Consider the following 16,354-nt stretch of genomic DNA (forward strand, 5'->3'; position numbering starts at 1 on the left):
GATTCTAATATTCTCTTATTCAGACACGAACAGATTTTGACATTTTCAGAGAGACTCATGCAGAACCAGGGAGACTTGGCAGCTCTGCAAACTCATATTAAGCAAGAAAAGGTTTGGAATTACTGATGTACAAAACTGTCTTGCCACTATGAGCTGGGGCACGTGGTTGTGGGAAAGTTCATACCATCAGGTGTTGCTATTAGGTTTATCGCTGCTGACTTTACTCTTAATGTTAATATCACGGCAGCCAAGAAAGATATTTTCCTCCCAGGATGGAGCCTAAACAGAGTATATAGTGAGCCCTGCGCCAGACAAAATTAAACTGATAGGCCTAAATGATGCAAAACTGCTGATACATATTTTGATTATGAAAAATCCAGATTTTGTGATGTGAACACCTAGGCCCTATAAGCAACAACAAAAGTTACCATGACCAAATCGGATGCAGCATAGGCCACATTGAGGGTGCAGGCCTGTAGTACAAACGGGGTCATCCCACAAGACCAACATCCACGAGTCATACAGCCCATGGGTTCGACATTGAAAACAGGTCCATGAGTCATGCAGCTCACGAGTCATACAGCCCATAAGGTCGACACCAGGCAAATAAAGCCCATGAGTTTAACACAGGCAAATAGAGCACATTAGTTTGACACTAAGTAAAAACAGCCCACGAGTCCGACAGATACAACATGGGGCTTAAAGGACAAGTTCACCTTCATTAACATAAGGATTGAGAGAATGCAGCAATATTAGTGGAACACAATAAGTTTGAGGAAAAGTGGACAATCGATGCAAAAGTTATGAATTTTTTAAAACTTTTGTGTTGGAACCGCTGGATGAGGAGACTACTAAGGCTCGTGATGTCATATGAGTACAACTACAGTATAAAGAAAATGTAAAGAAAATTCAACATATTTTCACTTTTTTTCGCATAATAAAAGAGCACTTGACTTACCTCTTTCCAAAGGCAATGGGAATAATATTACCCATAACTTATGTCAGTAATGAGTCAAGGGAATGTGTACTGTTTTCAAAAGATGAAATTTTGTGAAATTCTCTTTATATTTTCCTTATATTGTTGTACACGTGTGACATCATACACTGCAGTAGTCTTCTCATCCAGCGGTGACTGCACAAAAACTTCAAAAATTCATAACTTTTGAACGGATTGTCCGATTTTCCTCAAACTTTCAATGATGTGTTCTACTAATATTGCTACATTCTCTCAATCCTTATGTTAATGAAGATGAACTTGCCCTTTAATGTGTCGGTCTCGTGGGCCTTGTTAGCTAAGCGTCGAACTAATGGGCTGTATGACTCGTGAGCTGTATAACTCGTGGGCTGTATAGTCTGGCTTCCAGACCCTCTGCCCATACTATTTCGCTATTCAGGATATTGACGCCCTCAACGTCGAAAACTAGTATAGTTTAAGTTGGTTTTTTTCGGCAAAGGCGGCGACTTCGTCGCCGCGGAGTCCAGATGGCAAAGGGTCTGGAAACCAGACTATGGGCTGTATGACTCGTGGGTGTCGGTCTCGTGACGTGCACCCGTACAAACACCTTATTTTTCCATCCTCTGTAGCCTGACTGCATGTATAAAGCTCAACCGATAAGCCTCAGTGCATAAAAACCATAGGGCCTACCATTCAAAAATACTGTTCACCATTACACGTGCATAATGGTGTATGCTGTGAAGCGTGTACTGAGCTTGCAAGGGAAGAAGAAAGGGGGGGGGGGTGGTTGAGGTGAGGTGAAACAGTGACTGCACAATGCGTTCCACTTCAGTTTCATTTTCAAACATCCGCATTTCAAACACATGCACAGATATTGGCATCGATGGAAGAAGTCGTGGGAAAGGGCGGTGAAAGAGCGTGGAAACTGAGGAAGTAGTGCCGGCATACGTTGGCGGTGATCATTATAATTATATTTACATAACTCATCTGGATTGGGCGAATTTCGATATCAATAAATGAAACACCTGGATAAAATCTGGCTATAACCAGCTGATACACCTCCCGGAGAGCGGAAGTGGCTTCCGGTTTCCGGCTTGGCTAATTGCAATGGTGTAATTATTTGGAAATGATGGAATCCGGTTTATTGCTGTCCGTAAGTTTGTTTGCTGACAAAGTTCAGTTACCTCGATCAGCCATGTATCATTTCGTTTCATTTCCTTTGTTGTTGTTGTTGTTGTTGCTGTTGTTCTGTTCTGTTCGACATTCGAAAGTAATACACTGATGATAATATGATTATGCTTATATAACATGGACAACATGGTAGAAATTCCATATCAATTTCAAGCCGTTTCAAGTAAATTTCACACGATTCCATTTCGTTCGAAACGCGATCGCGGTAAAACAACAACAACAACAACAACAACAACATAAATAAATAAATAAATAAATAAATAAATAAATAACAAAACACAAACAAACAAAGCAACAACGACGACAACAACAACATTTTAAAGTGAGTTTTGGCCCCTCAAAATCTGCATCTCAGCGATCAAGTTACACATTGCGCCGGTCAATATGACTCAAAAGCATAAGTAACAGTTCGGTCGGTGAAAATTTGTCAATCAATTTTTAATAAAATTGCAATCACAGTAAGAAGGTAGGGTTGGTAGTCTATAATATTATTAGAAAGTCTTAGTGACAATTGGGGCTAGGGAAGCTATCTATGTCACAACTTGATTATGTCGTTGTTATGAACATTTTGCACAAGCACAGTGAGAAACGTTCTCCTCCTTTCGTGGCAGATCTGGCTAAAAATTGGATTTCTTTTGTGGAAATTATGATTTGATTTCGAAACATACAAATATATAAGAATACCATGAAAATAAGGAAAACGAACGTGATAAAGAGAAGAAAAAATAAAGAGACGAAGAGAAAAATCAAGACAATGGAAAGGATTACAAAGGGGAAACGCGAAATCCGACAAGTAAATCAATACGTCTGTGTACGCAAAATCTATTGTGTCCACTCGCGTACATCATAGATTACAATGGAAGTTGATTGAATAAAGTAAAAAAAAAAAAAAATCAGCTTTTCAAGTAAGAATTTTGATGTTTGAAACATGCTCAACCACCCTGATCTCTAGTGTTGACCACAGAAATTTCAAATTAAATCTCACTTCAACAAATTTGTTGCCCTATCAACGCTAAAAGACAAATGTATTGCTTGCTATAAAACAAAAATTACTTGGTGATGTTGGTGTTTGTGTTAATTTGAGTGACCGATAGACACAACATAATAACAATTTCTTTAAAGGAGGCCCCTGTTCTCCAAATTAGATTATTCTCACAATGAAATCCAAGGAGTACATGTCCAGTCAAATATATAGTTGTTTCTTTTTATCTTACAGTATTCGATTAATGTTGGAGTCATGACAAAATATATAGCCTTTTGTCAAGACCCTCTTGCTGTATGGCGAAGAGAGTCCATATACAGCCGAGTGGGGGTCATCGCGCTCGGCTGGGCTCTCCGCAGCTGAGCGAGAGGGCCTGGACAAAAGGCTATCACAAATATTGCTCGCTATAGCAAGGGCACGATGAAGCGCTGCCAACTTACTTGAAACAAATTAATGTTTTGCGAGATATTCAGAAACCACTCTATGAGATGTCAAAGAGCATACAATTCTAAGGGGTATCAAAGGTTTATTTGATGAAAATCGGTTTTGAAATGGCTGAGATATCCAAAAACAAGGTGAATCAAAGAGATCCTAATAAAAGGCGTGGCCTGTTGTCTTTTATTATTATCACTTTTTTGGATATCTCAGCCATTTGAAAACCAATTTTCATCAAATAAATGTTGAATCCTTCTTAAAATTACATGCTCTTTCACATTTCATAAAGGGTTTCTCTTTATCTCACTTATAGGAATGTTCAAAACAGGAATCTTCACCTCAGCCAGTACTGTACAGTCCCTTTAAGATTGTTTGCAAAGTGGGACAGGTATTATTGTGCAGACCTTGCACCACTATGTTCACTGATACGCACATGATGAGAACGCATTTAAGTGGATTATTCTCGAAGCACAGAATTTCTGCCCGAATTCTTGTTTTTCTCCCCTCCCCCTCGTTGTGCTGAGTCACCCTGTTGTTTGTTTTTGTTATTTTCCGACACGTGCTGGCAGAATGGATTGTTCTAACCTGTACGCTCTAACCTTAAAGGGACTGTACAGTACTGGTTGAGGTGGGGATTCATGGTTTGAACATTCCTAAGTGAGATAATGAAAAGCCTCTCATGAAATATGAAAGAGCATGTAATTTTAAGAAGGATTCAACGTTTATTTGATGAAAATTGGTTTTCAAATGGCTGAGATATCCAAAAAGGGGCTAATAATAAAAGGCGACATGCCACAACTTTATTAGGATCTCTTTGTTTCGCCTTGTTTTTGGATATCTCAGCCATTTCAAAACCGATTTTCATCGAATAAACTTTTGATACCCCTTAGAACTGCATGTTCTTTGACATCTCATAGAGTGGTTTCTGAATATCTCGCAAAACTAAATCCTCACCTCGACCAGAACTGTACACACCCTTTAAACCATTGGCTGTGTTCACTCAGCAAGGCCACGACTTGTATTAACCCTATAAAGCCCAAGCTATTTTGACCCTTCCCAGGCCCAAGGGGGGCACATTGTGCCCCCCTATATAACTTTGTTATTGTTTGATGTTTCATCGTCATATTTGGCACATGGGTAGAGCAACTCATACTCTACATGACCGCATACTTGAATTTTTTCAAGGTCACCCATAGAGGGCGCTATTTACCAAAATATAAAGAAATACATAGGAAATATGCTAAAAACATGATTTTTCTGTATAATTTCTTTATCCCCAGTATACATGTCTTATCATTGACCAATATTTTTCATATTTGCCACAAATGATGTGCAAGTCAAAGCTCATTATTTGTTGTGGTTAAAATTTCTCAAGGTCACCACATGGGGGCGCTATTCATTACAAAATAAAGAAATACATTATGAGACCTGTGATGTATTGTCTGGGATAGGTAAATGCATAGTCATCATATTTCATATTCCCATAATATTGGAATTTTAAGTTTGCAGATTGATAATGTGATAAACAAATGATATTAGAGGTATAACTTGGGTCAAGGAATCAAAATGACACAAAATAGAACAACAATCTTTGGAAAATACTGTTATTTTCAAGTATCTCTATTATATCTATTGTTTTATGTCGTTGTCACAGAAAAACAAAGGAAATAATAGGAAAAAACATTTCAGGGCCATAATTACTTCACATTTTGATTTTTCAGCAAATTTCAGCCAAGAAACGCCCATTTCATACATTTAAAGATTGTTAATTGGAATTGGAACAGAAAAATACGCAAAATCTGTCTGACATAGTCGTCAGTTTGTGGTTGCCATAGCAACCAGCAATATCAAATATAGCTAAATTATATATCAAAATGTTCGGAATAAGATTTTAGGAAAAGTCACCAAATTTGGTTAAAAATGGACCGAAGGCGAAGGAGTGGCGAAAGAAAATCTGGTGGTGGGGGGGGGGGCACAATGTGCCCCCCTTTGGGCTTTATATATAGGGTTAAGACAATAGACTGTCAATAATCTCGCTTCTACCCACCCCTCCCGTCCCCCCCCCCCCCTCTCTCTCTCTTTCTCGTCGTGATAAATCGCCAAATACACGGGAAATCCCTATCATCTCAGAAGTTTCTTTATTCGGATACAAAACCCCGAACTCCTAACATGATACGCATGTGCCGACTCATGGACCTAGCAAGGTCCATGGCCGACTGCATGTAGAGCCCAAAGGACGCCGGAGGCGTAGATCAATATTGACCGTTACTTTGTGCTGTTCGAGATTCCGAGGTGACCAATATAATAGGTGCAACACAAGCACTTGGTCTGTGTATCGCACATGCACAATTTGGGCATGCCTTGGACGTTTTATCATTATATGATTATTTCAAATGACTGAAAAGGGCTTACCAACTTTATCAATGCAACTATGATGCATGGTTGCAACACTAAAGGATGAGTTTTACCACGGCGAGAAACTGAAGGCGAGGGTATACTTGTTATGTTACTAATAATTATAATAAGTGAAAAAAAAAATCCAACGAATAACAAATCAAAACAAGATGCAAACACACTTCAGTGGTTTCTGCTGATCGGATCCTCAGTGGACGAGCATTCCAGAGAGATGACTGCAGAAATAAAAGCCTTTTCTCCGAGAGTTGAGACTGTTATTTGGACTGTTAATGGTTCAATATATTAAAAGAGCGGAAATTTCTATCAGAAACATAATCTGGGAACATGTTTTGCAAGTATTTGTGGCCGAAGAATGTCTTACTTTCCACATGAGGAGCAGTATTTTAAACTCTATCCTTTTGGACACTGGTATAACCAGTAAAGACTTTAAAGAACTGGAATAACGAGAAGCAATATCATTCCAATGAAGACCAGAGCAACAAAGCATTTTGAGCACGTCGTGACTTAGTAAATTGATAAGATGTAGCATTGGACCACAACGCAATTCTATTTCATGATCAATATACGAAACAAAATCATTTTATGTTATGAATATTTGATAACACAGCTGGATGTACGGACTGGCACGTAATTTACAACAATTAAAGCATGCGCAGATTAGGTTCCAGTTGAACTATGGGAATCTGAGGTAACTGCAAGGCATAGCACCTGAGCACTATTTTCTGAGTGGAAGAAGAAAATAGTAACTGCTGCCAGTCACTAAAGTTGTTGTTGTTATTTTAAAGATCGAAAGAAGAGAGAGAGAGAGAAATGGGGCCCTATACAAATAATTTGCCCCAGACAGCACTTATAACATAAAACAAACATTATAGATCTTAAAGAGATATAAACAAGAATATTAAATGCATACCAAGTCTCCTCGAGTCACTAAAGAATCCAAAGTCACTAAAGAATCCAAAACTTTTAGCTGGCACCTCGAAAATTGTGTACGGCATATATCTGATTTACCTCGTGCAAGCGAAAAATGTAAATCCAGATAAAATGAATGAATTATGATAATAATAACATGTAGATTGCTTCAATTTACCACGTTTGCTCATTTTTTCTAGTCACACAAGGTCAATTGCTTTAATCCAATGATTCAACAACTCCAGTATGAAAACTTGAAGTTGAATTAAAGTAAACTAGAAACGATGAAAACTGGTAAACGCGAACACATTTGCAATGTCTATAATACGTTCATCTAATTGTAAATATTTACCACACACCCATGGGAATCTAATGAGTGCCGTATTCATGTGTAGCGCAAACACATGTCACCTTTCCAAACTCATGCTACCAAAAAAAAAAAACCCAAAACAAACAAAACACCAACATCAAAAACTCGCACACACACACACACACACACAAACAAACAAACAAACACACATACACGCACAAACAAACAGCAATCAACAAATCAGTTGGGAAAAACTGCTCGCTGTTGAGTGGAGGTGCCAAAAACCATAATCTGTAACTTGTGCAGGTGCATTTGAACTTTGTTTTTTCACTTGAACACAGGGACAGGCATGGTTTTATTTCTGAACACAATAATTCGCCGTAATCTAATAGGTCTAGAACGTAACGCCAGATGTAAAAATGATATTACTGTAGTGTCATGCTTGTTACCAAACTAAAAGAAAAAAGAGAAAAAGAATAAAAGTCAGAATATTGAAACGTTTTGATTGAGCAATACTTTTAGGACGAGCGTGCTGCCCTCGACATTACTATGGAAACAAAACAGACAAAAACGCATGGGGGTAAAAACAAACACGCACACACACACACACACACACACACACACACACACACACACACACAAAACACACATACAAAACAATTAGTGAACAATGGATTTCTTACACATCGTGCTCTTTCTTTTGTCTTCTTCTATACTGGCAAGGCTGGTCCATCAACAATTAGGATCTTCAGGAGTTCGACACTGGGTCACTGGTATACAATGTATTGCGAAAGGGAGGGAGAGGCGGGGCGATCCGGGAAAGCCCCTGCTTTCCTGGTTGCGTCATCCTCGCTGTGTTGGATTTAATGATGAAATAACCATGTACGTAAGATGCCCGCGCCTACGCCTATTAGGAACCGGGAAGTCCCCAAATACTCGTTCGCAGGCACGTGTCCAGGCAAAAACGCATAAAAACGACTCTTCCCAGCACTATCTCATCATTCAACAGTCAACTACTGAGAAGAGCACAAGGTATCAAGAGAGAGCGCGCATACCAGAAAGTCCTCTCGTTGAAAACTCTGAAGAGTCTGCTCCGATTTCAAAATAATATCATATTCCAAAGTGTACCGTTCACTCTTCACGAGGTGCATCAACACTATAGTGTCAGATCTCCAGAATTCTGAGCAACAACAAGAATAGAAGCCAAGATACTTTCCACCGACTCTTTTAAAGTCACTACAGTAAACGTTATTGGTTGCACGATGGGCGGCGGCGACGACCAATGCGACTCGGGCATGGTAGCCCGTGGGCAAGATGAGACGGACGGCGTCGGATCTTTTTTGGGGAGAGTCGCCGAAAACATTGGCGGCGTCGCCGAAAACATTGGCGACATCGTCGAGAACATTGGCGACATCGTCAATGCGGGGGAGAATGGAGCCAGGCACTTCTTGCAGCGGTTCACCTTTCCGCTGCCATCATTAGAGGTGAGATACTCCTACAGGATATTATACATGCCTGTATCAAAATATGAAATCTGTTACGAAAGGCCAATATAACCACCTTGTGTGACATTTAGCCTACACAAGATGTGGTAACTTTCATGTACTTGTTATATTCTTTTCCCTCCCTTTCCTACAAAATATCACTTCCGACGCGCAACTTGGGGAGATTTCAGTATCTTTGTTAATTTTGTCTCTATATACCCTTTGTTGGAATTTGGCATGTTTATCAGGGTCTAATCAAACATAAAAAGATTAGAATTGCACTTAAACATTTGGTAGTCACGAAGCTTGAATGTAATTATACTGCGTTTGTAGAATTTGTCTGTTCGGACAAAACGGCGGGAATTATTCCACTTCCAAGTGTTACTGAATACTAACCTATCTCACGACTAAAGTGGGCAGAACAGGCGATGCCCCGTGCTAAAAACAAACAAGGGAAGTTGATAACATACCGATGTTGGCCCTCTTGCACGATAGTTTCTCTTCATTCAAATGTCTACATCATTTGTTGTGAGTTTGTGTGTTTGTTAGTGTGTTGGGAGTGTGTGTCTGTGGTGTATGTGGGAACTGTCTGTGGTGTATGTGGGAACCCATATATACCATGCACAATTAAAAAAAAAGTACAAAGCAAATAGGCGAAAAAGAAAGGCGACCAGTCAAAATATCTAAAATATCACGTCATGTTACAAGTTAATGTCAGCTGCACTATGAAAAAAGTTATAATTCAACGGAACAGTGAAAATAACCACATGATAAGCTTGCATTTTCTATAGACGTGATAGCCAGGCATGTGTTTCAACTTTAGGCATTGGTTGCGGTTTTGCACAAAAGAATAATCGAACCATTTTTTTTTTCAGAAGAGTGAATGCAAAGCCCGCCCACATCTAACACTCTCAGCACATACCGTCTGATGCACCACAAAATAACGCCGTTTACGTACGATCAGTAGCCAGCTTGTGTTGAAGTTGGTTCATAACTGTCTTGTTCTTGTTTCTCACCTCAGTCCTTTATTCATTTTGCAATGCATTGTACATCATTTCCACTCATCTGCATGTAATAGTTGTTGTTGTTGTTGTTGTTGTTGTTGTTGTTTTGGCGGGGGGATCTTGTTTAACATGCTGTGCTTTTTCAAGGTCCCACACAACATTCCATGTAAACACCAACCTGGTTCAATTTTTGTAATTATACAAAACAATATACATGTCCCCACAAGGGGTTTGTGTTACATGTGAATGGTTTGTGAAAATAAATTGAAATTGAAAATAAATGAATTGAAATGGGTATATAAAATAAAAACACAAATGGAAATCCGAACAAGAAAGAGGATTTCTTATGTGAGGTGTGTGGGCTGGCAGATTCTATAATCCAAGAGCGGTACTCGAGGCTTCTCGTCCCAATCGTCCTTGTCCTCTTTCAAGTTCTTATATAGAAAGATGCTATTACAATAAATCATCTGAGTTCACTTTAGAACGACTTGCAGTTTATTTAAGGTAAAGCTAGCCGTTTGTAACCATGGCTTTCAATGAAATTGTTCCTCTTTCAAATATATATTTCTATACTATATTGTGTACTTCATTTATTATATCTACACTGCAAAAACATCGGTGTTCGATTTTAACGATGGGTGTTATATCGAACACCGATCAAGTGCCAATAGAGGACCACACCGACAGGTGTAGAAAGTGCGTTGTGATGGTGTTGAAAAGTGTTCACCTGGTACTTCATGGTGTTAATTTGAAACTGTAGCTGGTGCTATTTTGGACACTGCGCTGGTGTTAATTCAAGAATGACATCGCATGGTGTAATGTTGATTTTATATTGCTGACGTTAGTGTCAATGGTATAACACCCGCCCAATGTCAGTAGGAGACCACGGCAACTGGTGTTACTGTGGTGTAAATGTGTTCACGCATTTTCTTTTTCAAAAATGAAGTTCATGATCGTCTTGTTGAAGGTAAAAATCAACAAGAACAGTAACTATGGAAAAACAATTGATAAAGTAAATGGCACCCAGAGGTGTGAATCTAACACCACCAAACATAATGAGCATCGGAAATTCAACACCAGCTCGGTGTTTCATATTAAACCCTGGACTTTTTGCAGTGTAGATCGCGGGCAAAGAGGCAGCTCGCCAAGTTCCTCTTAAATTTGGATTGGGTATGATTGACTTGAACTTCTTCAAACAGGTCTTTTGAGTTAATCGGTTCACTGCGCACTCGGCAGAGTGTTATAAATGAGCAAATATCGGCTATAATGACTATTACAGTCAAGACGGAGAGATCATGACAGTATTGTGCGTAGATTAAGCCTATCACAAAGAACTTGACCTCAATTTTCTTTGAGAAAGAACAGAAAGTTGGACAGATGAATAAAAAAAGAAAAGAATGAAAAGGATTGTATTAGTTCAGACACAAAGAAAGGGGGAAATAGTCTAGCTAGCAATGAGGAAGTTTCCGACATGAAAAACTTATGTTTTTTCGTTCTTGCTAAACTCAATGTTCATGGATCTTTTAAAATCGAACATTGCACTTTACTTCTGCATCCCCCCTCTTCTCCCCCCCCCCCCCCCAATCGCTCCCTGTCTCCCAACATGCGATGTTCCGCTGCTCCCGATGTATCTATAGGCGGCGAACGAAGAAGAGGTAGGAAACACCGTGTTCGTGTGTGGCCGGAGCAGTCCCCGGCAGTTCGGCGTACATCTCGTCCGGGAGGCCGAAGGACACAAAATCGCAAAAGTGTTCGACCAATCCCTGGCTCACCACGCACAGTTGAGGTAAGATTTAAAAAAAAAGAAAAAAAAAAGTTCTTCCTATTTTTTAAACCTCCCTCCGCCATAGATCACTTAATCCGCCACTTAATTTGGGCAAGATACAAAGCTGTAAAGTTTCAAAACGATGACGCTGGTCGCAATCATACTGATGTGTATTAGAAGGAGTGATCATTGTGTTTGAGTCGCTTCATGAGCTTCTCACTTTTGCTCAACAAGTAATCTTCACCGAATTCCTCTTGTTTCAATCGAAACACAACAAATTACACTCGTCGCATGAAATGATTGTAGAATGGGTAAAAACAAGATACGTTGGAAACACTTAATTTCTAGCGAATACCAATATGTTCCCTTATCTATTTTATGTTTGTCTTTTTAATTCTGCCGGATATCCTATAGATTGTTGTCGTCAACAGAATGATATTGGAGGGGGGGGGGGGAGCATGTACGATGAGGTTACTTGGTTGGTATTTCATATGGTATATACTCTTTACGTCAAAGAATTTTATACGCTTGACGTCTTCTAGGGAATCGGACATCATCACCCATCTGAATGGCGTTGAGCTGGGTTCCAAGAACCTCATCAAAGTGCACGAGCTTTTCTTGGATATTGAGATCGAACTGACCCTGGTAAGTTGGTTCTACAACAGCAAGACTATAGTCTCGAGGCAAGGCCTCTAGCTTATTACTTTCTATACCTTGCCGAGAAAGAGGACGAGGCAAGGGGTAGCCTTTTGACAAGGCCTCGTGGCTGAGGAATGAGACTTAACTCGCCACACCGAGTATTGCGAGAAAGGGGTGAACGCGGTTCCGTTCTCTCCCAGTGAGGTAAAACCCGCCTGCTCATGCTCCCTGGACATCGTCACAACCTAGTTTTGAACGCAAAAAAAGAAGAAGAAGATAAACATGCAGATAAAATATGTTGCTAGCCAAGAGGCCCAACATAAGTTTACAACAGAATGTTAGCCAAATGATGAATGTTCAGCACATTCAATATACCGGAGACTACAACTCTCTACACATCCTTTTCCTCAGCCACTCACATATCGTAATTGTTTGTCTTGTTATTGACTTCTTTTTTTTCTGGGAGAAGAATCTGTCAATCACGCTGTTTCTCTAAGTCTGTAGTTACCTGACAAAATGCCAGTCATGCACCGTCAGTATCCATCAGTAATACTCATTCTTGAAGCATCAGTTTTCCTTGACACACTCTACTGAATTCTGACGTACAATTCACAGAGTAGACATTAGTCAGTCCATCACCTCTATACCTGTCCGATGCTTTGCGCAAACAAAAGTAGTACACGAAATATACAACAGTTGGCTTGTTTCAGAAATGTCTGATGCTATTTTCCTGCGAGAGCTATCTCCTAGGCATGCATTAAACCTTTTCGAAATTCTCCAACATGTCTCATGAATGTATTTTCTTCCTGCAGAAAATTCTCTGCAATTCACAGAGTGTACATTAGTCATTCCATCACGTTCTATACCTGTCCGATGCTTTGCGCAAGCAAAAGTAATGCACGAAATATATAACAGTTGGCTTGTTTCAGAAATGTCTGATGCTATTTTCCTGCGAGAGCTATCCCCTGGGCAACATGTCTCATGAATGTACTTTCTTCCAACATGTCTCGTGAATGTACTTTCTTCCAACATGTCTCATGAATGTACTTTCTTCCAACATGTCTCATGAATGTACTTTCTTCCAACTTGTCTCATGAATGTACTTTCTTCTTGCAGAAAATTCTGCGAGAGGTTGAGATCTGTGGAAACTTCGAGTTGGTTGAGCACGAGATCACCATTACGATTGACATCGAGAGTAAGTTAACATCACTGACGGGAGGGGGAAATACCAAAATCTCTTTCTATACTTAGAATAAAGAATAAACCCGACATCAAGAGTTAAGATTAATTCTAAAGTTCTACAGAAGAGAGAGATATATCCGAGAGAGAGAGAGAGAGAGAGAGGGGGGGGGGGGGTTGGAGAGAAAAAAACGACTGTCAGTGTAGATATTCAGATGGAAGCAAAAAATATCCTCCACCTCACTTCTTGGCGATACGTATCCTCAATATTGCCAGTCTTCCAGTCTCTAAGAGAAGAACTTCTACAGGCTCCAAGAGGGATGCTGATGCTAAAAGTGTGGAAGAACTATTCATCACCATCCAGATAAAATAGAAGCATAACTAACGAACAGTCATATATTGATGTTGTACCAAAATTTTTTTACTGGCATTTTTTTTAGTATAGTATTTCGTAAATGGCAATGTGATATACGGCCAGGGCTTCAAGTCCATTGTATTCATTGATTAACTGAAACTACAGACATATTTTCTAAAGCATATTATGATTATCATTGTTATTATTATTGCTATTATTATTATCATTAGTAGTAGTAGTAGTAGTAGTATCATTATTATTATTATTATTATTATTATTATTATTATTATTATTATTATTATTATTATTATTGTTATTATCATTATTATTATTTACCATCCCCGCTGTTTAGCTACTAATCGCTCTGTTGAGGTGGTGGTCACGTCATCGGGAGTGCGCATCTTGCCCGTGACGGTAACACACTACATAGCCCAGGATCGCCACAACGAATCGCAGGAGTTCATGCAGTCCAATGCACGCACGGGGAGACTCGCCATGCGAGCACAACCAGGTATGCCATGGAGCTAATTAACATGAAGGGTTAAACTTTTGAGCAACCGCCATTATTGTTTTGCTCATAGCGGGGCTCTCTGTTGGGTGAAAGGGTAACTAAAAATCACTGGACTGGATAAATCCATGCCATTCTTTTTTTTAGTTTGTTGAGTTGATTAGAATCAAAGGAGGAATTGATGTCAGTATCATAAATTGAACAGCAAACGATTTTTAAAGAAAATTTAAAAGAATGCTTCCCTCAGACATGTTCATACCAGACACAAACAAAGAAATGGATGGGGACAGAGTAACGCACTGCAGTACTCGGGGGGGGGGGGGGGGGGGAGATCCGTTCATTTGAATACAATGTAAACTCATCCATTGATTTCATCCTGAAGATCAAGGCAATGAAACATATCATTCATCACGGTCATTCTGGGCACCGCTTCATGAAAGCTGTCAGCCCTGACAATTAAGTTGTCAGTTTCTGACCAGTCACTATGGTAACAGCCGGACACCAGAGCTTCCCATCCAATCAAAACGAAGAATTTGATTTGAATTGTCAGAGACTGACAACTTGTCAGGGCTGACATATTTCATGAAACGGTGTGCAGGGGAACAATTTATGAAGCTATATATATATATATATATATATATATATATATATATATTCAGAAAAACTGTCATAAGCTACTGAAATCTTTGCATCTGATTGGCTCAGAGCAAATTTGTCCGACAAGTTTGTCAGACAAAACTCTTCATGAAATGCTCCCCCGGTATTTATGCCTATTATTGCGGTATGATTATTATAGTCTTTAAATTTAATGTATCAGCTATATTCAACCATCACCGATTAATAATGCCCATGTCAATTTTACCTTTTAATATTTTCTCACAACAAAAACATAACAATGCAATCTATATACAGTTACGACAAAGCGTTGTGCATATCACCCCCCCCCCCCCAAAAAAAAAACCCAAACAAGCAAAACAAAAACAAAAACAAAGACACGTATAGCCCCTATTTCAACCACGTGGCGTTAACCAAAACACGAGATCCATCCTTGAACCGACATGAAAATGTGTTTGTATAAACATTAACACATTTTGATGACATATCCATCTGTATTAATTGTTCTTCTTCTTTTTAATTTCCGCACGCAGGTGAGTTTGAACTCGTACCTGTAGCGTGCTTCTTAAGCCGTCCTGTGAGCACCTTGTATGTTCTGCGGAATGCATCGACAAAAGAAGCCTTCAGCAGTGCCAACGTCAAAATGGAGGTGAGTTACAGTCCTGGCGCCTTGCTGCACCTCAAAATTCCAAAGAGAAACTCTGTGCCATGTTTACTTCTTCCATGAATTTGTTAGAATAAATTCGTACAAACAGGATAGCGAGATTTTCACTAAAATTGGACAGATTTTAAGAAAGATTTAGAAGTTACAAAGTTCACCTTTATTTTAACAGAATAGTGATATAGCTCATGATTACATAATATGCAAAGTAGATGGAAATGATGGTGTCATCACCGCATGAGTCCAAGTGACTTCCACACTTATTTTAACTGTTTTTTTTTAATGAAGTTCTCTGTTCATTTCACATTGACTTAAAAAAAAAGTTGAACTTCAGATTATCAAAGAATGATGCGTAAGTGTTGTGTATAATTATATTTGTTTCATATTATCATTTAAAATGAAAATGAATAAATACAAATCGATCCATCCTAACCTCTCCATTTTCTTCTTGTCTTTTCCTTTGTTTGAAATTGAATTCCACTACCAACGTAGCCTTTCGAAGAGTCGGCGATCGAAGATTTCTTGTTCGACATCACGAAATTCGAGAATAATAGATACGTCTTCCGTCGCGCCGAGTGCAAGCGTAGACGTAAGTACTATAAACTCTGCATCAGTCAGTATCATAGTTTGAAATGCATATCGCAGTCCAGTATTGATCGCGATCGTGCTGTCACTGTGGGGCAGCATTGATCACAATCATGTTCACACTAGTCCAGCATTGATCGCGATCATGTTTACACTGGTCCAGCAATGATCGCGATCATGTTGACACTGGTCCAGCATTGACCGCCGTCATGTTGACACTGTGGCGATGTTGACCGTGATTCTTGATGGAATACCGTGGCATCTAAGATATGGCTCTGAATGTTGTTCAAGGACCTACGTTTAATATTGCCAATGCATGACTTGTGTTGACTCATGATACCCTCAACATCACTTATGTGATC

At 39.3% G+C, this 16,354-nt stretch overlaps 1 protein-coding gene across 1 annotated transcript; it reads left to right on the top strand.

The window, feature by feature from the left end:
• Window positions 1-8,316: 8,316 nt before the first annotated feature.
• LOC140244836 (uncharacterized) lies at window positions 8,317-14,151 on the top strand. The gene is made up of 5 exons (XM_072324447.1): window positions 8,317-8,681; window positions 11,323-11,471; window positions 11,993-12,095; window positions 13,206-13,284; window positions 13,976-14,151. The coding sequence occupies exons 1-5, from the start codon at window positions 8,460-8,462 to the stop codon at window positions 14,149-14,151; spliced, it is 729 nt and encodes a 242-aa protein (XP_072180548.1). The 5' UTR covers window positions 8,317-8,459.
• Window positions 14,152-16,354: the final 2,203 nt, after the last annotated feature.

The sequence above is a fragment of the Diadema setosum genome, chromosome 21 (genome assembly GCF_964275005.1).
Source record: "Diadema setosum chromosome 21, eeDiaSeto1, whole genome shotgun sequence".
Lineage (NCBI taxonomy): Eukaryota > Metazoa > Echinodermata > Echinoidea > Diadematoida > Diadematidae > Diadema > Diadema setosum.